General features: G+C 41.4%; 1 protein-coding gene across 1 annotated transcript in view; it reads left to right on the forward strand.

The window, feature by feature from the left end:
- The window catches only part of TRPC5 (transient receptor potential cation channel, subfamily C, member 5), a 325159-nt gene that overhangs the window by 123693 nt on the left and 174868 nt on the right, over positions 1-26598 (forward strand). The window contains exon 2 of the mRNA XM_011984482.1: positions 5536-5934. Within this exon, the coding sequence (XP_011839872.1) occupies positions 5557-5934 (378 nt within the window). The 5' untranslated portion in view covers positions 5536-5556. The remainder of the gene's footprint in view (positions 1-5535; positions 5935-26598) is intronic.

Below are 26598 nucleotides of genomic sequence, written 5' to 3' on the forward strand. Positions count from 1 at the left end.
TACCATGCTGTTTTGGTTACTGTAGCCTTATAGTATAGTTTGAAGTCAGGTAGCGTGATGCCTCCAGCTTTGTTCTTTTGGCTTAGGACTGTCTTATCAATGCAGGCTCTGTTTTGGTTCCATGTGAACTCTAAAGTAGTTTTTTCCAATTCTGTGAAGAAAGTCATTGGTAGCTTAATGGGGATGGCATTGAATCTATAATTACCTTGGGCAGTAAGGCCATTTTCACGATATTGATTCTTCCTATCCATGAGCATGGAATATTCTTCCATTTGTTTGTGTCCTCTTTTATTTCATCAAGCAGTGGTTTGTAGTTTTCCTTGAAGAGGTCCTTCACATCCCTTGTAAGTTGGATTCCTAGGTATTTTATTGTCTTCGAAGCAATAGTGAATGGGAGTTCACTCATGATTTGGCTCTCTGATTGTCTGTTATTGTTGTATAAGAACTGTCTCTTATACACATCTAGATGTGTATAAGAGACAGCCCATATTTCTTGGAGGCTTTGTTCATTTCTTTTTACTCTTTTTTCTCTAAACTTCTCTTCTCGCTTCATTTCATTCATTTGATCTTCAATCACTGATACCCATTCTTCCAGTTGATCGAGTCAGTTACTGAAGCTTGTGTTTTTGTCACATAGTTCTCGTGTCATGGTTTTCATCTCTATCGGTTCGCTTATGGACTTCTCTGCCTTGGTTATTCTAGTTAGCCATTTGTCAATCTTTTTTCAAGGTTTTTAGTTTCTTTGTGCTGGGTTCGTAATTCCTCCTTTAGCTCGGAGAAGTTTGATTGTCTGAAGCCTTCTTCTCTCAACTCATCAAAGTCATTCTCTGTCCAGCTTTGTTCCATTGCTGATGAGGAGCTGTGTTCCTTTGGAGGGGGGAGAGGTGCTCTCACTTTTAGAATTTCCAGCTTTTCTGTACTGCTTTTTCTCCATCTTTGTGATTTTATCTACCTTTGGTCTTTGATGATGGTGACGTACAGATGGGGTTTTGGTGTGGATGCCCTTTCTGTTTGTTATTTTTCCTTTTAACAGTCAGGACCCTCAGCTGCATGTCTGTTGGAGTTTGCTCGAGGTCCACTCCAGACCGTTTGCCTGGGTATCAGCAGCGGAGGTTGCAGAAGAGTGAATATTGCTGAATAGTAAATGTTGCTGTCTAATCTTTCCTCTGGAAGCTTCGTCTCAGAAATGTACCTGGCCGTGTGAGGTGTGAGGTGTCAGTCTGCCCCTAGTGGGGGATATCTCCCAGTTAGGCTACTCAGGGGTCAGGGACCCACTTGAGAAGACAATCTCAAACTTCCGTTCTCAGATCTCAAGCCCCGTGCTGGGAACACCACTACTCTCTTCAAAGCTGTCAGACAGGGACATTTACATCTGCAGAGGTTTCTGCTGCCTTTTGTTTGGCTATTCCCTGTCCCCAGAGGTGGAGTCTACAGAGGCAAGCAGGCCTCCTTGAGGTTCGGTGGGCTCCACCCAGTTCCAGCTTCCCAGCTGCTTTGTTTAGCTACTTAAGCCTCAGCAATGGCAGGCGCCCTTCCCCCAGCCTTGCTACCACCTTGCAGTTAGATCTCAGACTGCTGTGCTAGCAATGAGGGAGGCTCCGTGGGTGTGGGACCCTCCGCCAGGCACAGGATGTAATCTCCTGGTGTGCCATTTGCTAAGACCCTTGGTAAAGCGCACTATTAGGGTGGGAGTGACCTGATTTTCCAGGTGTTGTGTGTCACAGTTTCCCTTGGCTAGGACAGGGAATTCCCTTCCCCCTTGCACTTCCCGGGTGAGATGATGCCTCACCCTGCTTTGACTCTCACTCTTTGGGCTGCATCCACTGTCCTGCCCCCACTGTCAAACACGCCCCAGTGAGAAGACCCCGGTACCTCAGTTGGAAATGCAGAAATCACCTGTCTTCTGTGTTGCTCACGCTGGGAGCTGGAAGCTGGAGCTATTCCCATTCGGCCATCTTGGCATGGATCCCCAAATAATACATTCTTAAAAGATACCAGAAACTCCATCACTAGCTACTTATTCTCAGAATGATGGCACAGTAGGCCTAACAGCAAGCATGCAGAGAAAGGATTGGCCTCTGAGCCTGGAGTGAGGCTGAGGCTAAACCTATGAGTGAGGGTCAAGTGGCTGCAGCTGGGGGGATTGGAAAAGGGCAAAGAATTAGGCAAGTCATTAGACAGCTATGAGTCTGCATGTCAACAGACAATGCAGGAAACCCATTTTTGCATTATTCTCTATTCATAGTATAGAGGTGGGCATGACTACTTAACAGAGAGTTCCAAGGCTGGATACCAGACCTCTCCTTTACCCTCCATCACTTCACCCCTATTCTTTTAGCCAGACATTGCTTTAATTCCAAAGACACAGCAATGTTCCTAATGAAGGAATTCATGTTAATATATTACTCGTGTTTAGCCATGTGATTTATTATTTCATCCAGGGGTAGTTTTGGCAATGTAGTCCCTTAAAGCAAGAGTGACTCTAATGGTACAATCTCAGGCAAACCCTTGTAGATTTATTTTTTCTAAAGAGGAATACTATTAAGGCCTCTTATAACAGAGACCACTGGAAAATTGCATAGACCAGACTAATTCCAACTGCAGGAGATGAAAATTAAAACTGGACTTTGAACTGACTATATATCATCCAATTATACTTGCCTCAAATTACAGATTAGCATGATTTTACTGTTGTCTCTCTTCACTAGTTTAACCCATGCATCTGGCACATAGTGAGAATTCAATGAACGGTACTGTTTGTTGCCTTCATTATGATTACCATTAGAGGCAGTGGTAGTAATAGTGCCACTCTAGTACCTGGCACCATGCCTGGGCCATGTTAAATATTCAAAACTAATGATTACTTTTATAACTTTATTGCCCCCGCTTCTGGCATAGTGCCTGGCACATAATAGGGCACCAATTTAGTTAGTTTCCTTCATTCTCACCTTTCCCTGGGATGCAATATTCTTCTGCTTCCCCCACAACTGTGCCTTACTAAAGGAGTTGCAGATCTTCCTGTAGCAGTAATGCTTCCTGTAGCAATAACACCACCAGTGACACCATCTGAAAGGACATCTAGCCTTTTCTTCCATGGTAGCCTCTTAAATGGCAAATGGGTAGCAAGTGTTCAAGACCATTTTTCAGATGGGGATACCAAGATTATAAGCTATTGCCTTGGAATGTTAGCTCACTTCTAATCCCTATATTCTATTAAGTTGAAAAAATAAGACCCCTCACGTTCTCCCCAACCCATCACCCAACTAGGCCATAACTGGTCTCATCATCTTTCTTGTTGTACTCGGCAGTGCCTGGACTGCCCCCACACTTTCATGTTTAATTCATCCTCCAAGGATTAGTCTAAGAGCTACCATCTTTATGAAACTTTCTGTGAGACCTCCAGCCTTCAATGAGCAGGGTTGTGTTGTTTCCTGTCCCCCAGCAGGGGCTAGCAGAGTGCTAGACACAATAGAGGCTCTCAGTGTGTTTGTACTGATTAAATAAATAGAAGGTAATTGGGTTGTTGATCCTCACTTTAGGAGGTCACACTATCCCTTCTCTCTCCAACTCATGTGTGTTTACAAGGTAAAGGCAGGGAGGCAGTCTACAATTAGTATCATTAAAGTTTTGTGCTGTGTATTGGCAAATATAAGTGCTGCTTTCCTTTAGCCACTTTCACTGCTTTCACTTTACTTGAAAGTAGTGGGCCGGGCGCGGTGGCTCAAGCCTGTAATCCCAGCACTTTGGGAGGCCGAGATGGGCGGATCACTAGGTCAGGAGATCGAGACCATCCTGGCTAACACGGTGAAACCCCGTCTCTACTAAAAAATACAAAAAACTAGCCGGGCGAGGTGGCGGGCACCTGTAGTCCCAGCTACTCAGGAGGCTGAGACAGGAGAATGGCGTAAACCCGGGAGGCGGAGCTTGCAGTGAGCTGAGTTCCGGCCACTGCACTCCAGCCTGGGCTACAGAGCAAGACTCCGTCTCAAAAAAAAAGAAGAAAGTAGTGAAAGAATGTATCAGTGCTTCTTGAGGCAGTGAAACAGCACTCTGTTCTCCTGGGGTTTAGATGTGGAGAGAAATTTGTCATTTGGACCTGCTCAGGGCAAGAGGCAACACTCACCTTCAAATACTAATTTCCCAGGTCACAAGCACGTGAATTGCAAATGCCACTTGATATAACATATGCCTCTCCCTCTGCCAAAGCAGGGATGTCATTACCTGGAAGACTGAGGTAAATGTTTGTGGAAGCTTCATGTCTTTATCTTTTCTTACAACCAGAAGGTGAGAAAAGAGGCTCTTTATCACATTTCCATGTCCTTTAGCTGGAAAAACAGTTAAGTAATTGGAATAGGTCCATCCAAACTCAGTCCCCAGAGGGGCCTGGAGGCCTCAGGGATGAGAGGAAAAGTGGAGCCAACACCCAATAGATCTGAGCCTCATTTTCTCCCTTGGAGAGGATAATCATTCCCATCTCACAGGGATACTACAGGGAGTTAATGAGGAATGTGTATAAATTTTATCTGTAAACCATGAGGCAAGAGCTCTATACTGTGATTCATTCTATGTGATTGAAGACAAAGGCTGTCTTTTTACCTTCGTCTCCCAGAGAAAGTTTAAACACGTTGTAGGAGCTCAATAAGTAGGTTTTTACTTTAAAATGAACTCAATTAAATATAACCTGGATTTAGGTATGATACAAGTAAAACAGACCATTCACTTATCAGAATTTAATCAAACGGATTCTCAGATCTGTTAGCTTTTCATTTGAAACGGCAGAGGAAAGAATCATGAGAGGGCACAGAGAGTACATGCTTATCTTTTGCAGTTAGCTTTGGCCTATTGGAGTCAATACCCCTTCCCCCAGTGAGCAGCAGCAAGAAGCAGGGTTGCAGTTAGAACTGAAAGAGGATTTCAATCCAGGATGTGCATCTGGGACAGTTGCAAATGTAATCTTGAAAATTAGCATAGGACCAGAGACCTAGAGCCTGAAGGAAATTGGCCAAAGATGATTTCCACCTTTGCATCACTAACCAGAAGTGTTACCGTGAGTATTCTCAGACACCAAAAGAGAAGGAAGGTGGGAACTAGCTTATGTCATGTCGTAGGAGGTTTACCCAATGCCAGTTGCTTTGATAATGTATATCTTATTTAACTCTCACAATAGCTTTATGAGGTAGGAATGATTCTGTAGCACAGGACCTGGCACACAGTAAGCCGTCACTAAATGATAAATGCTAGTAATATTATTAAGATTGATAACCTTAGTAATCATAAATAAAGCACAAAGGGCTTGAGTAACTTATTTAAGGCCACAGAACTGGTAAGTCATAAAACCAGGATTTAAGCCCAGGTCTTCCTGACCCCAAAGCCTGGGCTTTTTCTGTTATACTTCTTTGTAAGAGGAAAAAAGATTGTGTCATTGAAGTAGTTTAGGATTTTCTAACCCTTTAGCAGGGCTGCCTCCATAACTGGCCACTTGAGACCTCCAGGTATCTAAGGATATTTTTGGTCTTTCTCTGTTTCCTCACTCAGCTTTCTAAACTGCTATGAACCATGGCCCAGCTGTACTACAAAAAGGTCAACTACTCACCGTACAGAGACCGCATCCCCCTGCAAATTGTGAGGGCTGAGACAGAGCTCTCTGCGGAGGAGAAGGCCTTCCTCAATGCTGTGGAGAAGGGGGACTATGCCACCGTGAAGCAGGCCCTTCAGGAGGCTGAGATCTACTATAATGTCAACATCAACTGCATGGACCCCCTGGGCCGGAGTGCCCTGCTCATTGCCATTGAGAACGAGAACCTGGAGATCATGGAGCTACTGCTGAACCACAGTGTGTATGTGGGTGATGCATTGCTCTATGCCATACGCAAGGAAGTGGTGGGCGCTGTGGAGCTTCTGCTCAGCTACAGGCGGCCCAGTGGAGAGAAGCAGGTAAGAGAAATTCTTACAGGCTGGGAAATAGCCAGGAACAACAGGGCACCAAATCAGAAGCCCTGAAACTAGGGAAGGTTAGGTGGTCTGGAATTGAGAAACTCTATCTCGGAAATTGCACCAGTGATCTCAGGTAGCATCCAGAGCTACCCTACGTGGCCCATGCTGAGTTTTACTGATTTACCTTTTCCTTATAAGTGTTTGCCCATATACATTCAGTACTCACTCAATGTACTTAGCAACCCAATGATGTGTTCTTTGTTTCCAGACTATTCAAGCCCCTTCTAACCTTCGTACACCCTGCTTTCTATCTTCAGTTTCCTCCTCTACTCAAAGATTATATTCTAGAAAAGGAGAGACAAAATACAGACTTGGGCTTTCTGCTTCTCATCAGCCTCTCTCTGAAGACAATACAGGAGGCCTTTAAACTTGAGTGCCATAGTGCAGATGCTTATGGAATAAGGCCTCGTATATTTTCCCAGTACCTGTCAAGTGACTGCATTCCACCTCTAGATGTTTGGGGTTTTGCCTCTGTGATTCTCATATCTTCCAAGGCACCTAGGTTTGATACTCTGAAGTCATCTTTTATTTGTCTGTCTCCCTTGCCCCCATGTTCAATCCCCGAGTCCTGTGGTTCCTTCCTTCCACATATCTTTCATATAATTTCTCTCCTCTCTAGTTCATCTTTCACCAGTCTGACTCTGGCTCTCAACATCTCTCTCTTAGATGAGTGGTTCCTAAAGTGTGGTCCCTTGACTGGCAGCATCAGCATTACCTGGGAACTTGTTAGAAGTGCAAATTCTCAGGCCTCCGCCACAGCCCTGTTGAATCAGAAACTCTGGGATGAGGCCCCAACAAGCCCTCCAGAAGATTCTCATGTGCAATCAAGTTTGAGAACTGCTGTCCTAGATTAATATGAAGCTCTTCTAACCAGTCTCCTTGTCTCTAGCATGTTCCCCTCTCTCAAATCCCGAGCATAATGCTGCCTTATTCTCCCTAAAATAGCATTATGAGCCTGTCATTCCTGTGCAGCTTCCCTTCTGCCGTCTAAAGGCTGACTGAAAATGAACTTACAATAGGCAGATGAATAGGAGAAACGGGCATACAAAATTTATTAACAGGCATATGGACATGGAAACCATGCACAAAGTTTGAGGCTCAAAGAAATGTCAGATGTTTGAGACATAAATACTCTCTTCATAGGGGAGAAATGTATGGACCTGGGAGGCAAACATTATTATATAAATGATTATCTTTGGACTCTGGATGATGCCAAGAAATTAAGGAAAATTGAGGGGTGAAACTGCACAAAAACTAATGCTGTCTTTTTTTTCTTAAATTTCCATAGATTATTGCAGAGCAGGTAGTGTTTGGTTACATGAGTAAGTTCTTTAGTGGAAATTTGGGAGATTTTGGTGCACCCATCACCTGAGCAGCGTATACTACAGCCTATTAGTAGTCTTTTATTCCTCTCCCCCTTCCCACCCTTGCCCCCTGAGTCCCCAAAGTCCATTGTGTCATTCTTATGCCTTTGCATCCTTATAGCTTAGCTCCCACTTATGAGTGAGAACACACGATGTTTGTTTTTCCATTCCTGAATTACTTCACTTAGGAAAATGGTCTCCAGTCTCATCCAGGTGGCTGCATATGCCATTAATTAATTCCTTTTTTTTCTTTTTTTTTTTTTTGGAGACAGAGTCTCACTCAGACGCCCAGGCTGGAGTGCAGTGGTGTGATCTCGCCTCACTGCAAGCTCCACCTCCTGGGTTGATGCCATTCTCCTGCCTCAGCCTCCCGAGTAGCTGGGACTACAGGCACCTGCCACCATGCCTGGCTAATTTTTTTGTATTTTTAGTAGAGAAAGGGTTTCACCGTGTTAGCCATGAGGGTTTTGAGCTCCTGACCTCGTGATCCACACTCCTCAGCCTCCCAAAGTGCTGGGATTACAGGCGTGAGCCACTGCGCCTGGCCAATTCATTACTTTTTATGGCTGAGTAGTATTCCATGGTATATATATGCCACAGTTTCTTTATCCACTAGTTGATTGATGGGCATTTGGGTTGGTTTTTGCAATTGTGAATTGCTCTGCTATAAACATGCATGTGCAAATATCTTTTTCATATAATAACTTCTTTTCCCCTGGGTAGATACCCAGTAGTAGGATTGCTGGATCAAATGATAGTTCTACTTTTAGTTCTTTAAGGAATCTCCATACTGTTTTCCATAGTGGTTGTACTAGTTTACATTCACACCAGCAGCATAGAAGTGTTCCCTGTTCACTGCATCCACGCCAACATCTACTATTTTTTTAATTTTTTGATTATGGCCATTCTAGCAGGAGTGAGGTGGTATCACACTGTGGTTTTGATTTGCATTTCCCTGATCATCAGTGATGTTGAGCATTTTTTCATATGTTTGTTGGCCATCTGTATATCTTCTTTTGAGAATTGTCTATTCATGTCCTTAGCCCACTTTTTGATGGGATTGTTTTTGTTGTTGTTGATTTGCTTGAGATTTTCATTGTGGATTCTGGATATTAGTCCTTTGTCAGATGTATAGATTGTGAAGATTTTTTTCCCACTCTGTGAGTTCTTTGTTAACTCTGCTGACTGTTCCTTTTGCTGTGCAAAAGTTCTTTAGCTTAATTAAGTTCCAGCAATTGATCTTTATTTTTATTGCATTTGCTTTTGGGTTCTTGGTCATGAAATCCTTGCCTAAGACAATATCTAGAAGGGTTTTTCCAATGTTATCTTCTAGAATTTTTAGAGTTTCAGGTCTTAGGTTTAAGTCCTTAATCCATCTTGAGTTGATTTTTGTATGAGGTGAGAGATGAGGATCCAGTTTCATTCTCCTACATGTGGCTTGCCAATTACCCCAACACCATTTGTTAAAAAGGGTGTCCTTTCCCCACTTTATGTTTTCTTATTATGCAGATAAAGTCCCCTAGGTAATCTCTTGGAGCTGCCCTCAGACAAATACATGAAAAGTCCATTGGATCATGGTGATGACTGCCTATCTCTTCTCCGTGGTTGATCTTTCTTGGTTATTTGATTAGATTTCTAGGGAGGGAGTCTTAAGACAACTGCATTTCTTTTGGAAAGAAGCTTCTTTACTCAGATAAGGAAGTTACAGAGTCTCTCAGGGTGTATCCTTAAAAAGGATCAGAGAGACAGGGAAGTGGACAAAGGTCAGAAAGAGAGAGCTCAGTTTTGAGGCTTATTTTTGAAGTCTTTCCACTTTCCTTTTTTTTTTTTTTGGAGATGGAGTCTCACTCTGTCACCCAGGCTGGAGTGCAGTGGTGCAGTGGCAGCTCACTGCAATCTCCACATCCTGGGTTCAAGCAATTCTCCTGCCTCAGCCTCCCAAGTAGCTAGGACTAGAGGCACACACCGCCATGCCCGGCTAATTTTTTTATTTCAGTAGAGACAGGGTTTCACCGTGTTGCCCAGGCTGGTCTCGAACTCCTGAGCTCAGGCAATCCACCCACCTCAGCCTCCCAAAGTGCTAGGCTTACAGGCATGAGTCACTGTGCCCAGTGGTCTTTCCATTTTTCAAAGCACTCAGCATGCTTAAGTGCCATATTTTGGGGAATTATTTTCTGTACCCCAACATTTTCAATAACTACAATGTCTCTTCATTAGAAAAGAAACCAATCCATGAAGCTTGGCACCTCAATGCCCTCATGCAATGGTCTTTCCAGTCCTGTATTCCCCTAGCCCCTTCTAAACACCCCTCAAGTCAGACAGGTCTCTCTTCACTGTCTCTCTTCTTTAGGAACACAGAATTAGGCACATAGTAGGGACAAAAAAAATACTGAATCATCAAAATTGGAATACCTCAACACTTTCCAAAAAGTAGAAGTAATACATAACAAACCCAAAATTGCAAATTTCTTAGAAATAGTAATAATAGAAACACTCAGCATAAAATCTAATGGTATACGGCCAAAGCTGAATTTAAAGGAAATTCATAGCTTTCATATTTGCCTAATTAAACAAAAAAAGAATGAAAATAAACTTAATTATAACTCACAGACTAAGAATTGTAATAAATGGAGCAGAAAGCAAAGACACTATGTTATAATAAAAGTTCCTTGAGTAAAGGGCCTGAATCCCCCTCCACCATCAGCATTTAACACAGTATCAAGAGAGTAGGACTCTCTCGTTCACTGCTGTATTACATCACTAGAAAAGTTATTGGTACATCACCAACACTTCATAAATGTTTATTTAATGAATGAGTAACATACAACCCACACTGTGCTAAGTATCTGACATGGCTTATCTCATTCAATCCTCTTAGCAACGCTATTAGGTAGACAGTATTATTATCATCCCTATTTTACCATAAGAAAAATTGAGGCCAGCTACAGTGGCTCATACCTGTAATCCCAGCACTTTGGGATTTACCCGAGGTGGGCAGATCACTTGAGCTCAGGAGTTCAAGACCAGCCTGGGAGAAACCTGGTCTCTACTTAAAATACAAAAATTAGTTGGGTGTGATAGCACAGGCCTGTAATCCCAGCTACTCAGGAGGCTAAGACAGGAGAATCGCTTGAACCCAGGAAACGGAGGGTGCAGTGAGCCAAGATCGTGCCACTGTATTCCAGCCTGGGTGGCAGAGAGACACTGTCTCTCAAAATAAAAAAATAAATAAATAAATAAGAAAATTTGAGTCACAGGATGATAAGTTCAATTGTCCAAGATCATAGCTAGTAAATGTGAGAGCCAGCATTCGAACCCAGGCATCCTAGCTCTTGAACACACTCTCTTAACCACTGAGCCACACTGCTTCCCTAGCAGTCTGAGTAAGTCAGGATTCCCAGCACAGAAGTTCTGAGACAAAGTAGATCAATGGAGGATATATCAGCCCTCTGGAAAGGAAGGACCTGAAGGATTTAGATGACTAGCAAAGCAGAGAGGTGTGAATATGTTCCTGACTTGACTCAGTCCACCTCACCATCCCCATTAAAACTGATATGCTTTATTCACCATTTCCCCAGAGCCCTGCCAAGTGCCTGGGTGATTTAATGTGCTATTCTACGCTAAGGCTTACCCAGCTACCCTACTCCAGAATGACCTTCCCCACCTCTGAGAATCTGCAGCCCATTGGCTCTTCCCTTCACTTGACACCACTCACATATCATTTTGTACTATTGGCTAGCCTTACTTGTGTAAATGTCTGATCTCTATAATTAGATTGCTTCTCAAATGTGAGGCAAAAATCTAATGCTCAATGGTTTCCATGTTTCCCTCATCAGTACTTAACCCAGTGCCTAGTACATGATGGGTGATATATAAATGTTTGCTGAGGAACATAAAAGAGTTAAGTGAATTTTCCAGAAAAGCACAGGGCTTGCTGATTGAACAAGACCCTCTGGACTTTCATATTCAACTTGATTTAACTTCATTACTGTTTTGGGAATGAGGAGATCACAGAGAAGGTTCCAAGAAGGAGGCTAGTAATGCCAGCTCTGCCTGAGTTTTGAAAGTGGGCCAGGTTCTCATTTGATGGCCCTCATTTCCTCCATCTTTCCTCCATGCTCTAGTGAATGCTGAGACTCTACCAGTCAGGAAGAAAGACACTAGGCAAACTTATACTAAAGTGCAAGCAAAGGCATGACCTCCCTGGGGAAAGGTAGTATTAACTTTACAGGAATGAACCCACTGACAGTGGAAAGTCAATCCTATGGAACCTGGGTAAAGCTACCTGGCTCAGGCAGGTTTTTATCAGGACCCTTTCATACACATTCCCCATATAAGACCTACTTTGTCCATACTTAGATATCACACTGTATGTACAAACCCACAAAGTTAGCAGCTCCATTCACAAGTCTCTTCAGCAGCCTTCTCCTCCCTTTCTCCTCTCTCCTTCTAACCCCCACCATGAGCCTCTGCTAAATTTCATTTTCTTCCATTGCTCTGACAATCGCTGTGATAAGTCATATGTCAGTAACTATAACTGTCACAGTACTGGAGCCCTGTCTTTCTGAGAGATAGAAACGAAGTTTGTTTACCTGGGAGCCGTCAGGGATGTGAGCAAACAGACCTTCTGAAGGACCTTTGGTCCAGATGGACAAGCCATTTTCAGGAAGGCCTTTCTCCCACACATGGAATTCAAACAACTGCTCTTTTTCACTGAGTCCCTCCCTTATCTCTCCAGGAGATTGGGCACAGTCGACCTCCATCACTCTTGGGAAGATAAACCACTGCCTTCCTTGGCTTTACTGGGCAAGGGCTTTAGCTCCAGGCTAGCAGTAAGAAGCTCTCTGCTCTGTCCTTATCCCAGACTCTTGTGCTCTTCCCCCTCTTTTAGTCTATCATCTCAGACAAAGGTCAGGGGCTGGGCATAAGGGACTGACAGTAACTTCAAGGATCAACTTTGATATGGAGACCTTCATTTTTAATAAGACGAAATCTTTAAAAAGATGATCATACTGTATCAGGTAGAATTTTCTGCACCAAACAGGGGTGTGTGTGTCTATGTATGTCTGTATATGTGTACACTATACGTTACTCTGTGGTCTTGCTATGCCAGAAATCTGACCCTCTTGGCCCACTCCCTAATCACTGTGGCCTATTTACTTAGGGGTAGATTTTGACAACCTGAGAAATTTGTGATTTTTGTTGGGTAAATCATCTGAAATTGGTCTCAGAATTCAAAATTCTTGAGACAACATAAGGTCTAATGCCCACTATTTCTGGTCTATTATGCTTGCTACCTTTGAACCACTGACTGTGGAAACCACTAGAGGAGTACTGTCATCAGGGAGAGCAAATCCAATCGCAATTCAGAGAGGAGACTCATGTCTGTGCATGCTCAAAACCAGCTCTAAGTCAATTGTTGTGCACATGAGAAACTTGTCAAAATGCAGATTTCTGAGCCCCACTACATACCTACAGAATCAGAATCTTGGAGTTTAGGCCTGAAATTAGAATTTTAACAAATGCGCCTCCACCTGTTTCTAGGTAAGAGGTCCATGTACCTCTCTGTATTTGTTTCCTAGGGCTGCCATAATAAATTACCACAAATTGGGTCACTTAAAACAACAAAAATGTCTTCTCTCACAGCTCAAGAGGTCAGAAGTCTGATAAGAATGTATCAGCATGATTTTCTTCTGGAGGGAGAATCTGTTCCATGCCTCTCTGCTAGTCTCTGGTGGTTGCTGATAATCTTCTGCGTACCTTGGCTTATAGCTGCGTCACTACAATCTCTGCCTCTGTTGTCAGAGTTCTCCTCTGTATCTTTCTTCTGCGTCTCTGTAGCTTTCTTCTGTGTCTCTGTATCTAAATCTTCCTCTCCTTTTTATTATGAAGATACCAGTCATTCAATTTAGTGCCCACCCTAATCCAGGATGACCTCATCTTAACTTGATTAAATCTGCAAAGATCCTTCCTCCAAATAAGGTCATATCCACAAGTACCAAGAGTTAAGACTTGAACATATGTTTTGGGGGACACAATTCAACCCACTATACTCTCTATGAGAAATACTTGTCTAAACAAGTGGTTCTCAAACATTTTCAGCAATAGAGTATTTCATTAAATGAAAACCCACTCAGATGCAAAGCAGACCCAAGCAGAGCTTCCCTAGTTTAAGTGCAGGTTGGGTTTCAAACCCACTTGTTCATTTTCTCTCTCTCTCTCTCTCTCTCTCTCTCTCTCATTCTCACCCACACACACACACACACATACACACACACACACACACACACGCGCACACTCTTCTACTCCCACACCTCCTTGGCCCCTGAGGAGTGAGCACAGCTTAAAAGCCACTGGCCTACAAGACAGAGTGACAGACTCTAATTCACCATTCATGGTGGAAACCAGCTTGTAGCTAACACTGTGACCTTGGGCAAGTCACAGAATCTTTCTGTAGCTCAACTTCACCATCTGCAAAATGAAGCTAACAATACCTAGCCCTACCTAATCCAGAAACCTATTGTGAGAAAGAAATAAGGTTAAGATACGTCCAAGTCTTTTGAAACAAAGGTTTGAAAAATGCTACACAGAGATCAATAGCTATTATTTTCAGCTTTACTCCATCCATTTGACTTAGCATGTCGTATGGTATGGAGAGACCAGCTGGCAAATGGTACTCCTCACAAGGCACCACCAGTGGAGTGAGAGGAAGAGGCTGGTAAACAAGCCAACTTAGTTCTAAGATTACCTCCTTCTTCCTGGCCCTGATGGCAATGCTCTCCCGTCTGTTGCCAGGCAATCTGCATGACCTCAAAGTCATCCTTCCTTTTTCACTAGAGTCTAAAGATTTGAGCAACAGGGAGGTAGAGTTTCTGGCCTCTGTATCAACAACCCACCCAAGTAATTTTCTTTCTTGGTCACTTGCGTCAATGCAAGCAGGTGAAAAGAGGCTAAGCCAACCTTCTCCCCATGGCCCGCCCCTCTGGGCTCTTCCATAATTACTCATTTGTCTGTAGCAGATGGCTCAAAATTAAAATTGGTCTCACAGATGAGCTAGAGAGATTAAATCTCAACAACACTGGTAAGTGTTTATGTTGAGATTATAGAAAATCAGCAACAGGACACTTCATTTACTCCTCCTCCTATCTGATTTTTTGTCTCAGGCTGAGATTACACAGTGTGGAGGGGGACACAGAGGGCCTGGAAAAAGGTGACTGGGTCATGAAGAAGGAACATAAAATGTCTAACCTATAAATCTCAAACACTTAATAGGAAAGCAGAAATTCAAGGAGAAAATTATAAAAGCCATCCTGCTATTTATAGATAGCCTGCAGTGGTAGAAAGACCATAGACTTTGAAGTCAGCCACTTATTAGATGTGTTTCCTTGGACAAATAATTTAATCTCTCCAAACCCCAATTTCTTCATCTGTAACTAGGAATGATAATGAAGTCTATTTCATGGTGTTACAGTGAGAATCAAATGAAATAATACATGCATATTACTCAGAAGAGTTCATAATATCTAGTAAGTACTCAATAAAAAGTAGCTAGTATTACTCCTACTCCCACTAGTTGAAGCCATGCTGCTCAGATCACCTACTGGCTAATGTCATTTATTCATTCAAAAAAATGTATTAAGCACCCACTAGCACATAGTGGTTAATAATTCAGACTGAACGACCTTGGGAAGGTCATTCACCTTGTTGAAGCATCAGTTTCCTTATATGACATATAGGTTTAATGATGTGATATCATGATAATTCTATTATTTGCTTTGATTCCCATTCCAAAGTCAAACTTCTAGGTGAAACCAAAGGATTTTGTCAATCAAATCAAGAAAATAAGTCATTTAGTTTAAATTGAGAGAAAAGGATAGAATGACTGCATGGCATCATACTGGCCAAAGTGAAAAACTGAGTTACCTACTCTCATGTATCTGTGCTAACTTTCAGTAAACCTACTTACTTCATTCACAGAATGGAATTGTAGAGAGTTTCAAGATCATGTAGTCTGAAGTGACATGTTCAAGGTCACTCAGCTGAGCCTGAACTGACACAAATACCTCCTGTTCCCAAAGCTACTCTTTCTACTACCCCACTTTGCCTTTGAGGAATCACCAGAAATGTTACCATTTACGATGGAGCTGCAAATAAATAAAGCAGCTACAAGTAACAAGTAGTGTCTATCAAGAACAATTCATTGATGACAGAGTTTCAGCAAATGATTAGCTCTATTTAGTTCTGTTCAATTTTCTAAGTATTTTTGACTACTAATCATATGCCTCACAATCAAATTGAAATATCCAGTTAGTGCTTTCAAGAAATGCATACTCAGAGTGACATCACCAAGATCGATGGCTGATTAGGGGTACCTAACACTCATCCCCTCCACAAAAACTTCAAAAACAAAAATTACACAACTACACTTCAACTAGAGTATCTAAGGGAGAACACCAGAATATAGCAAGGGACTGATGAATATTCCCTGTGGAGCAGGGAAACTCATAATGGCAGTGTAGAGAGGGAATTGAAGCCCCCTGGCTCCGTGACCCTGTCTCTCTTGCTGATACTGGCTCAGAGACAGCATGGGCTTCTCATCATGGGGAAAATATAAACAGAAGATCCTCAGCAGCCCTCATTACTGCCATTGACACCTGCAGTCCTTGCTACAGCAGAGTCCCACAGTCCTCACAGACACTGAGCCCAGTTTAGGGAGCTGCCTGGCGTCCATGTGGCTGCGTTGTTCCAGAGGAGGAGCCCACATGGTGTACCCTCCCTCACAGCACTATCTTGAGACTGGAGCCACTGCTAGAATGCATCTTGCTCTGGGGCCAATAGCCACTGTATCTCCCCCTTTCTGAGGCCCCACTGTTATTCCATCATACTCACACAAGTGGCTGCAATGCCACACCCCAGTTGCTTGGAGCCTAGACCCAGTACAGCAGCTGTGACTTTGACATCCAAGCCTATGTATATGCGGTGCCCTGCATTTCAAGGAACAAGCCACACTGCACAGTGGGGAAGCCATTTCCACGACTGGTGGAACTGCCACACTTTGCACATCCCTGACCTACCCAGCAGCATCATTACCAGCAAAGCCACACCACCGCCTCTACAAATACCCACAGCCTAGGGTACTGAGGCACTTGCAGACACTATTGATATTGACTATAGCTGAAGAAATTAAACAGAGACTACTTTATTGTGCTTATACAGAAGCAAAGCCAAAGCACCCCACCAAATCAACACCCTAAGACCCATCTTCAGGAAAAAGTCTTTCCCTACTGTTAACTTAAAAATCACACAAGATCTATAAATTTAGAAAAGGAGACTATTTATTTTACAGGTTAGAGCCTGCAAAGTGGTCATATCACAGGCTGGGAAGAATAACCATCAGCAAAGACCAGAGACAGGCACATGGAAGGAAGGGTTGGAGTAGGAGCTTTATGCTGAATGGATTTGCTAAGCATATATAGTTAACAGGTTATAAGAGGTGATATGAATATATATGAAGGTGGTCCTGACATGTACATATTGATGAAACATGCATGCAACATGCAACTCATGTTCATTTTAAGGTGGAGACTTAACATGTAAATGTATTACAGTTAGGTCCTATATGTCAAAAGGTGAAGCAGCGACATCAAGGCACTCAAGTGTGCAGCCTCTGTAAACCCACCAGGACCAGTCCATGGTTGGTGCCCTTTTTATCAGGAAAAGTTACTGAAATCAGTCTTTTGTCCAATCAAAAGAAGAGTGGCTGGGGGCTAGTTAGCATACAGTGAAACTGAATTTGCTTTAACATTGCTTATCTCAAGACCAGTGCTTGTTTAGCTGCTAGAGAAAAAGAATAACCTCATGACAGTAGGAACATAGTTTATTCTCTCCCTCTTTTTTTTTTTTTTTTTTTAGACGTGGTCTCGCTCTGTCGCCCAGGCTGGAGAGCAGTGGTGTGATCTTGGCTAACTGCAAGCTCCGCCTCCTGGATTCACGCCATTCTCCTGCCTCAGGCTCCCTAGTAGCTGGGACTACAGGTGCCCGCCACCACACCCAGCTAATTTTTTTTTTTTTTTGTATTTTTAGTAGAGATGGGGTTTCACCATGTTAGCCAGGATGGTCTTGATCTCCTGACCTCGTGATCCGCCCACCTCCACCTCCCAAAGAGCTGGGATTACAGGCGTGAGCCATTGCGCCCGGCTGAAACATAGTTTATTCTTTAAGTGTCAGGGTGCGTGATTTCATGCTTGGCCTGACATGGCTTTAGGTTTTGTTTATAATTTGATACAAAAAGTCCAGATCGTCCCACTGCACTCCAGCCTGGACAGAGACTCTGCATCTTCTCCAAACACAATGGAATAAACCAGAAATAAATAATAAGGTATTTTGGAAACCAAACAAACACATGGAAAGTAAACAACATGCTCCTGAAAGAATAATGGGATAATATCTCATATCTTGAGATACATGAACCTATAGAAATTAAGAAGAAAATTTTTAAATTTTTCAAAACAAATGAAAATGGAAACAAAACACACCAAAATTTATAGGATACAAGGAAGGCACTACTAAGAGGAAAGTTTATAAGTGCTTACATCAAAAAAGTAGAAAAACTTCAAATAAATGACCTAATGTTGCATCTTAATGAACTACCAAAGCAAAAGCAAACAAAATACAAAATTAGTAGAAGAAATAATAAAGATTGGAGCAGAATGAAATGAAATTGAAACAAAAAATAGAAAAGATCAATGAAATGAAAAGTTGGATTTCAGAAAAGATCAAAATCAACAAACTTTTAGACAGACTAAGACAAAAAGAGAGAAGGCACAAATAAATAAAATCAGAGATTAAAAAGGAGAAACTACAACTGATGCCTCAAAAATTAAAAGGACCATTACAGTCTACTAAGAGCAATTATATTTAAATAAATGGAAAGACCTAGAAGAAATGAATAAATTTCTAGATGCATTCAACTTACCAAGAATGAACCATGAAGAAATCCAAAACCTAAATAGACCAATAACAAGTAATGAGATCAAAGTTGTAATAAAAATTTCCCAGCAAAGAAAGACAAGCCCAGGACCTGATGGTTTCACTGCTGAATTTGACCAAACATTTAAAGAAGAACTAATCCCAATCCTACTCAAAGTATTGTGAAAAATGGAGGAGGAGAGAATATTTCTAATTCATTCTAAGGCCTGTACTACCCTGATACCAAAGCCAGATAAAGACCCATCAAAAAAAAAGAAAACTACAAATCAATATTCCTGAGGAATATTGATGCAAAAATCCTCAACAAAATACTAGCAAACTGAATTTAACAACACATTTAAAAGGTCACTCATCATGGCCAAGTAGGACTTATCCCAGAGATGCAAGGATGGTTCAACATATACAAATCAATCAATGTGATACATAATATCAACAGAATGAAAGACAGAAACCATATGATTATTTCAATTGATGCTGAAGAAACATTTGATAACATTCAATATCCATTCATGATAAAATCCCTAAAACTCTGGATATACAAGGAATACATTTCAACACAATAAAAGTCACATATAACAGACCACAGCTAGTATCATACTGAATGATCTTTTCCTTTCCTCTAAGATCTAAAATAAGACAAGGATGCCCACTTTCATGACTGCTATTCAACATAGTACTAGAAGTTCTAGCTAGAGCTATCAGACAAGAGAAAAAAATAAAGGGCATCCAGATTGGAAAGGAAGAAGTCAAATTATCTTTATTTGCAGATGACATGTTATATTTGGAAAAACCTAAAGACTATAAAAAAACTATTAAAACTGATAAACAAATTCAGTAAAGTTGAAGGATACAAAATCAACATCCAAAAATCAGTAACCTTGCTGTATGTCAACAGCAAACAATCTGAAAAATAAATCAAGAAAGTAATCTCATTTACCATAGGTACAAATCAAATACCTAGCAATAAATTTAACCAAAGAAGTGAAAGACTTCTACAATTTATACTATGAAACACTCATGCAATATATTGAAGAGAACACAAAAAATTGAAAGATACTCCATGTTCATAGAAGAATCAATATTGCAAAAATGTACATACTACCCAATGCAATCTATAGATTAAATGCAAATACCAATGGCATTCTTCACAGAAATAGGAAAAACAATCCTAAAATATGTTTAGAAACACAAAAGACCCAAAATAGCCAAAGCCATCCTGAGCAAAAGGAGCAAAACTGGAGGAATCACATTACCTGACTTCAGATCATACTACAGAGCTATAGTAACCAAAACAGCATGGTACTGGCATAAAAACAGACATAGACCAGTGGAACAGAATAGAGAACCCAGAAATAAACCCATATATCTACAACAAACTCACTTTCAACAAAGATGCCAAAAACGTACATTGGGAAAAGGACAGTCTCTTCAATAAACGGCACTGAGATAACTGGATATCCACATGCAGAAGAGTGGAAGTAGACTCATATCTCTTGCCACATACAAAAATCAAATCAAAATGAAATAAAGTCTTACATCTCAGACCTCAAACTATGAAACTACCAAGAAAAAACATTGGGAAAATTCTTCAAGACATTGGTCTGGGCAAAGATTTCTTGAGTAATACCCCTCAAGCACAGGGAACTAAAACAAAAATAGACAGATTGGATCACATGATATTAAAAAGCTTCTGCATAGCAAAGGAAACAATCTACAAAGTGAAGAGGCAGCCTACCAAATGAGAGAAAATATTTGTACACTATTCATCTGACAATGGATTAATGACCAGAACATATAAGAAGATTAAACAACTCTATAGGAAAAAAATCTATTACTGTATCAAATAGGCAAAAGATCTGCAAAGACATTTCTCAAAAGAACACATACAAATGGCAAACAGGTATATGAAAAAGTGCTCAACATCACTGATCATCAGAGAAATGAAAATCAAAACTACAATGAGTTATCATCTCATCTTAGTTAAAATGGCTTTTATCCAAAAGGCAACAACAAAATGCTGGTAAGGATGTGGAGAAAAGGGAACCCTTGTACACTGTTGGTGGGAATGTAAATTAGTACAAACACTACAGAGAACAGGTTGGAGTGTCCTGAAAAAACTAAAAATAGAACTACCATATGATCCAGGATTCTCACTGCTAGGTGTATGCCCAAAAGAAAGGAAATTACTATATTGAAGAAATATCTTCACTCCCCTATTTATTGCAGCACTATTCACAATAGCCAGGATTTGGAAGCAACCTACTTGTCAATCAACAGATGAATGGATAAAGAAAATGTGCTGCATATATGCAATACAGTACTATTCAGTCATAAAAAAGATGAGGTCCTGTCACTTGCAACTACCTGGATAGAGCTGAAGGACATTATGTTAAGTGAATTAAGCCAGGTACAGAAAGACAAACTTCTCATGTTCTCACTCATTTGGGGGAGTTAAAAGTTGAAACGATTGAATTCATGGAGATAGAGACCAGAATTATGATTACCAGAGGCTGGGAAGAATAGTAGTTGGGGTGGGGGAAGTGGATATGGTTAATGGCTGCAAAGATACAGTTAGATAGAATGAAGAAGAGCTAGTATTAGCATAGCAGGGTGATTACAAACAACAATATTTTACCGTACATTTTAAAAATAACTAAAATGGTATAATTGGAATGTCTGTAACACCAAGGAATGAAAATGCTTTAGGTGGTGTATACCCCATTTATCCTGATGTGATTATTATGCATTGTATGCTTGTATCAATATATCTCATGTATCCCACAAATATATAGACTTTCTATGTACCAATAAAATTAAAAATTAAGAAAATCAGCTCAAAATTGTTTAAGACATAAATGTGAAACCTGAAATCATAAAATTACTCAAAAACAAACAAACAAACAAAGGGGAAACATTTTATGGCACTGGTCCTGGAAAGAATTTTTTGGATAAAAGCTTAAAAATACAGGCAACAACACCTGTAATCCCAGCACTTTGGGAGGCAGAGGTGGGCGAATCATGAGGTCAGGAGATCGAGACCATCTTGGTTAACATGGTGAAACTCCATCGCTACTAAAAATACAAAAAATTAGCCGGGCGTGGTGGCAGATGCCTGTAGTCCCAGCTACTCAGGAGGCTGAGGCAGGAGAATGGCATGAACCCGGGAGGCGGAGCTTGCAGTGAGCCAAGATCGTGCCACTGCACTCCAGCCTGGGTGACAGAGCGAGACTCCATCTCAAAAAAAAAAAAAAAAAAAAGTACAGGCAACAAGAGCAAAAATAGACAAATGGGATTGCATTACACTAAAAAGCTTTTGCACAGAGAAGGAAATAACAGAGTGAAGAGACAACCTAAAATGTAGGAGAAAATATTTGTAAACTATACATCTGACATGGGGTTAATACTCAGAATATATAAGAAACTCAATAGCAAAAAGGCAAATGTCTGATTATACAATGTATACATGTATCGAAACATCACACTGTACCCCATAAATATATACAATTATGAATCAACTAAAAACAAAATTTAAAATAATAATAAATAAAAATAAATTATTTTGGGGGATGTTATAAAAAAAGAAATTTATAGTCTCATGGGAAGAATAGTTATGCATATGCTGACCAGTCAGACCACTCCTCTTAGGCATGGCTTTCTGTGTTTCAAAGGACACAAAAGACTTAAAACAGTGATGCTTAGCTCTCAGAAAGAAAAATATAATTATTTAAACTTGATCTAACGTGGACCAAGGGAGTTGGCTGCACACTTCACAAGGAATAAACTATGAAATAACCTCGAAAGCAATTCACTTAATGAAAACACGTGAGTGTTTTGTTTTTTTGTTTTTTGTTTTTTTGCCACAGCCCCTCTTTCTTCATGGTTACCATCAACTCAGGGCTTCCCTCCTTTAACCTCATGCATCATGATTATATATAGCCCTTATGCACATACACATGTCTCATTAGAAAGTTTCCTGTTGTCTGTTCCTGGGCAGATATGTTTCATCTGCATGTGATGTCATGTCCTCTCCCTTCACTTCACCTGGACAGTTGTCTAGTGGGCAGCCATTTTGTCTCATTTTCACCCCAGGCCGCTGAGTGTTTACTCTGTTATTGTTTTTTCCAACTTATGACACTTATTGCAAACTCAATTCAAGTGTGAAACATCAGTACAAAATTCAGAGCCACCCTTCCTTCTCTCCTTGGAGCTATCGTATCCCAGCACACCAAACACTATTCTGTACTGATTTATTTCCATATGCTAACAACAAGCATGAGACAATAACAGTACAAGGAAATGCATGCTATACCATCCAAAATGTATGAAGTGGACAATATAAGAGGCCACTCAGAATGCCAGTAGATAGGGCAGTTTCAAGTGAGGAACATTTCAGAAAATAAATAGTCTTTGAGCTGCAACAGCAGAAAGAAGATGGCACGCTGGTCAGAAGGAAGTGAATGTGCAATGATGTGGGCAGTGGAAATGATGGTAGCTTGTTCACCACGGGTGCTGGAGTGAAAAGTTGGTGATGAAAGCAGTGCTTGTGACTTATGTTACCCTCATGAGATTAGCCTCATGGAGGAAGGCCCTGTATATTTCACTCAGATCCAGGACACTGGGCTAGGTTGGTACTAAATCTGATCACAAATAGCTGGGTTGCTCTGCTCACCTGCCCACCCTCTTTTTTCTCTGATCTTAGTTGGGATGTGTCTATGGCCATTGATTGAATGACTTTTTACTTGGGACCTTGGTGAACAGTCAGCATCATCCCAGAATGTTGTTAGCAGTTTTCTGACTGGCAGTCAGGACAGAGAGGACTACAGTATGGTGAAAGGAAGGGGCCAGGTCCACTGATTACCCAGAGGTCTAGTTGGGCAGGGCTTCCCCTTAGCAAATATTGGTGAGAAGCTGGCCATATTGGTCTTTGACCCTCTCTTCTTTCATCTGTCTTCTTTCCCAGATGATACTCTTTACCTCCCCTCCTGTAACCCCATACACATAGGTCCAATGTCGGTGTCCCATTTTTACAGCTTTATTGAGGTAAAATTCACGTGTTAAAAAACTGCATGCATTTAATGTATCCAGTTTGATGTGTTTGGACATATGCATATACCCATGCACCAAAATCAAGGTAATAAACCTATCCATCACCTCCAATAGCTTCCTGATACCCCTTTGTTCTGTCTGTGTCCCGTTTTTATTGGTTGATAGTCATTGATTGACAACAATTTTGACATCCATGATACCATGCCTAAGTAGTTATCTTCTTCTTTCTCTGACCATTGCCTTCATCTCTTTATCAGAATCCTTATCTTTTTCTCCTTTAAATATTAGTGCTGCCCAGGATTATTTCACTCCTCCCTTTGTAGCCAAATATCTATCAAAGGCCCATGATTTATTTTGCAACTTTCAGCTAGCTATACCCACCCGGATGTACCCCAAACATTTAAAATGCTCTTTGTCTAGTAATATTAGCAAATGCACTTTGAGCGCTTACCTTGTGCCAGTATCCATCCTAAGAATATAATATGCATTATCTTATTCGATACCCACAACCATCCTGTGATGCAGAATAATGCTATTATCCATATTTACAAATGGGGACATCAAGGCACAAAGAGGTTAAATAACTTGTCCAAGCTCATACATCTAGTAAGTGGATGCAATGGGATTAAAACCTAGGCAGTCTAGCAGTTGCATCTGTATTCTGAATCCTTGTTCTAGCTTCATTTCACCCTCCTCATTCTCTTCTTCATCCAGGGTATTCTTTCTCAGGCAATGGCACTGTTATACTTCCAGTTTTCTAGATTTGAAACATTGCAGTTGTCTTCCTTTCCAACCTCTCCTTCAGTCACCCACACTCCATTAGCTACCAAGTGCCTTTGAATAACTGAATTGAGGTGAGGAGGCAAACATATGAATAATTAACGGAAAAAGAAGTGTTGTTAGCGATAAGAGTGCTATATATGTGGGAGCAAAGATATCTGATCATGTCACTCAAGGACTGAACTTGCTCCTTATTTCCTATGAAATAACGCTCAAAATACAGGCACAGGGTTGATAGTTTGAGGAAATAGAGCTGCCTAATGACCCCTCAAATTATGCCACATTATCACCAATAAATCTAGCTGTAGGTTTGGAGGGATTTTGAGGCCAACGGGCAAGATAGGATAAGGAAAAGAGTTTCTTCTCCTATCAGCAGGAAGTCTCTGGCGTCAGGAGAGCCACCTTACCAAGGGCCAAAATGAATTCAGGGACCTACCTACGGATAAACCCAAACAGTGTGTTGCCTCTTGCAGGATTAAATGACCCCAATGCAGCAGCTATTCTCTGTTGTGAGAAGTATGTCAGCCTCTGAAGTTCACAGTGGAGAGGAGGGAATGGTACATGATTAGCAGGAGTTTGAATAAAGGAAAACTTCCTGTTTCACCTTGCTGTCGATGAATTGCTGTTGCCTGTCCATTAGTAAAAAAGGGCTGTGAACCAGGTAAGAAAAAGGTACTGAAAGAACCTTCCAGAGAGGCAAACCAGAGAAGAAAGAGGCAGCTGGTCACAAAAGAAGAGGAAGACTTGCCTCTGAGTCTACCATCTTTAATTCTTCACCAAGGAAAGGGGGGTGATGACCCATAACAGACACCTCTCAAGCTGGAGAGCAGAATTTCCAAATCTCCCTCTGCTTTTCAAGGACTGTCTGTGATGATTTAATGTTTGTTGCCACCATCAACTCTATTATTCATATAAGAATTGTGGATAGAACTTTGGAGCTAAAAATGATCAACAGAGCTCCTCTGAGCCTACCCTTGTCAGCAAATCAGCCTTGTACTCAAACCACCAAGTAGATAGTATCTCTCTTCTTCACAGTGTGCCTGCATAGGAAAGGACTTCAATGTCCACTGAGAGATCCAGAGTTTAGAATAGTTTGAGCTTTGTCTACCCAAGCAAAATGAAGATGTGTCATATTTACTTAGGCAATTTTCTCCCTCTAACCCCTAATTTCTTAACTCCAAATATAAGATGTGAAATTATTCAATTATCAGGTTCCTAGGTCACCACCACCCTTCTCCACATTCATTTATCTTGAAGTTGTAAAAATAATGCATGTTAGCTATAAGAATTATAACAGCATAAAAGGATGTAAAGGAAATCATCCCCTATTTCCCACTCTCAAAATAATGCCCTAGAAGTCATTACTACAGACAATTTATGTGTGTCCTAGGTATTTTCTATACATAGTCAAACAGAAACACACACAAATACACAAAGACTTTTTTTAACAAATGTCCTACAAACCTGTTCTTTTCCTTTAACAATGCATTGTGGATATCTTGCCAAAGCTGGGCACAACACTGATGAAGTGACATTTGCACTGCATCTGCTACTTGGCCTGGCTGTCATCTCCCCCTGCCTTCCTCCCTGTCCTCCTCCTCCTTTTAGGTAACCTTGAGAGTCTGATGACTTTCCAAGCACAGGCCAGTGAACCATGGACTTTACCTCTAAGCATGTGATTGGCTACTTCCAGGGTGATCGGGGCCTCATCCCTCATTCTCCATTGGCATGCATGCCTGCCAAGAGCACCAGGTGATTTTCCAGGGCAGTGGCTTCCAATGGTGCTACATGAGTCTTGATCTGGACTACCATCTCCCAACCTTCTTGAGGGTGTGCAAATCCTGGGCATGAATAAATAGCTGCAGGCTAGCTACCAAATTGCAGCTACCACTGCCACTACCCTGAAGATGGAGACAAGAAGAGGCAAGGAATATGTCCTCACCCCCTGCGGTATGCCACATTGCTTCTCAGAAAAGCATTCTTTATTTTTTTATTATTTTTTTAAAGACATATTCTCTGTGTGTTGCCCAGGCTGGAGTTCAGCGGTGCAACCTCAGTTCTCTGCAACTCCAGTCTCCCAGGTTCAAGCTATTCTCATGCCTCAGCCTCCCAAGTCGCTGGGACTACAGGCCTGCACCACCACGCCCAGCTAATTTTTCTAATTATTATTATACTTTAAGTTCAGGGATACTTGTGCAGAATGTGCAGGTTTGTTACATAGGTATACACATGCAATGGTGGTTTGCTGCACCCATCAACCGTCTCTATTTAAAATACAAAAGTTAGCTCTTAAGAAGAGCTAATTTTTGTACTTTAAGTAGAGACGGTGTTTCTCCATGTTGGCCAGGCTGGTCTCGAGCTCCTGGCCTCAAGTGATCCACCCGCCTCAGCCTTCCAAAGTGCTGGGATTACAGGCGTGAGCTAC

This window comes from Mandrillus leucophaeus, unplaced genomic scaffold (genome assembly GCF_000951045.1).
Source record: "Mandrillus leucophaeus isolate KB7577 unplaced genomic scaffold, Mleu.le_1.0 Scaffold269, whole genome shotgun sequence".
NCBI classification, from domain to species: Eukaryota; Metazoa; Chordata; class Mammalia; order Primates; family Cercopithecidae; genus Mandrillus; species Mandrillus leucophaeus.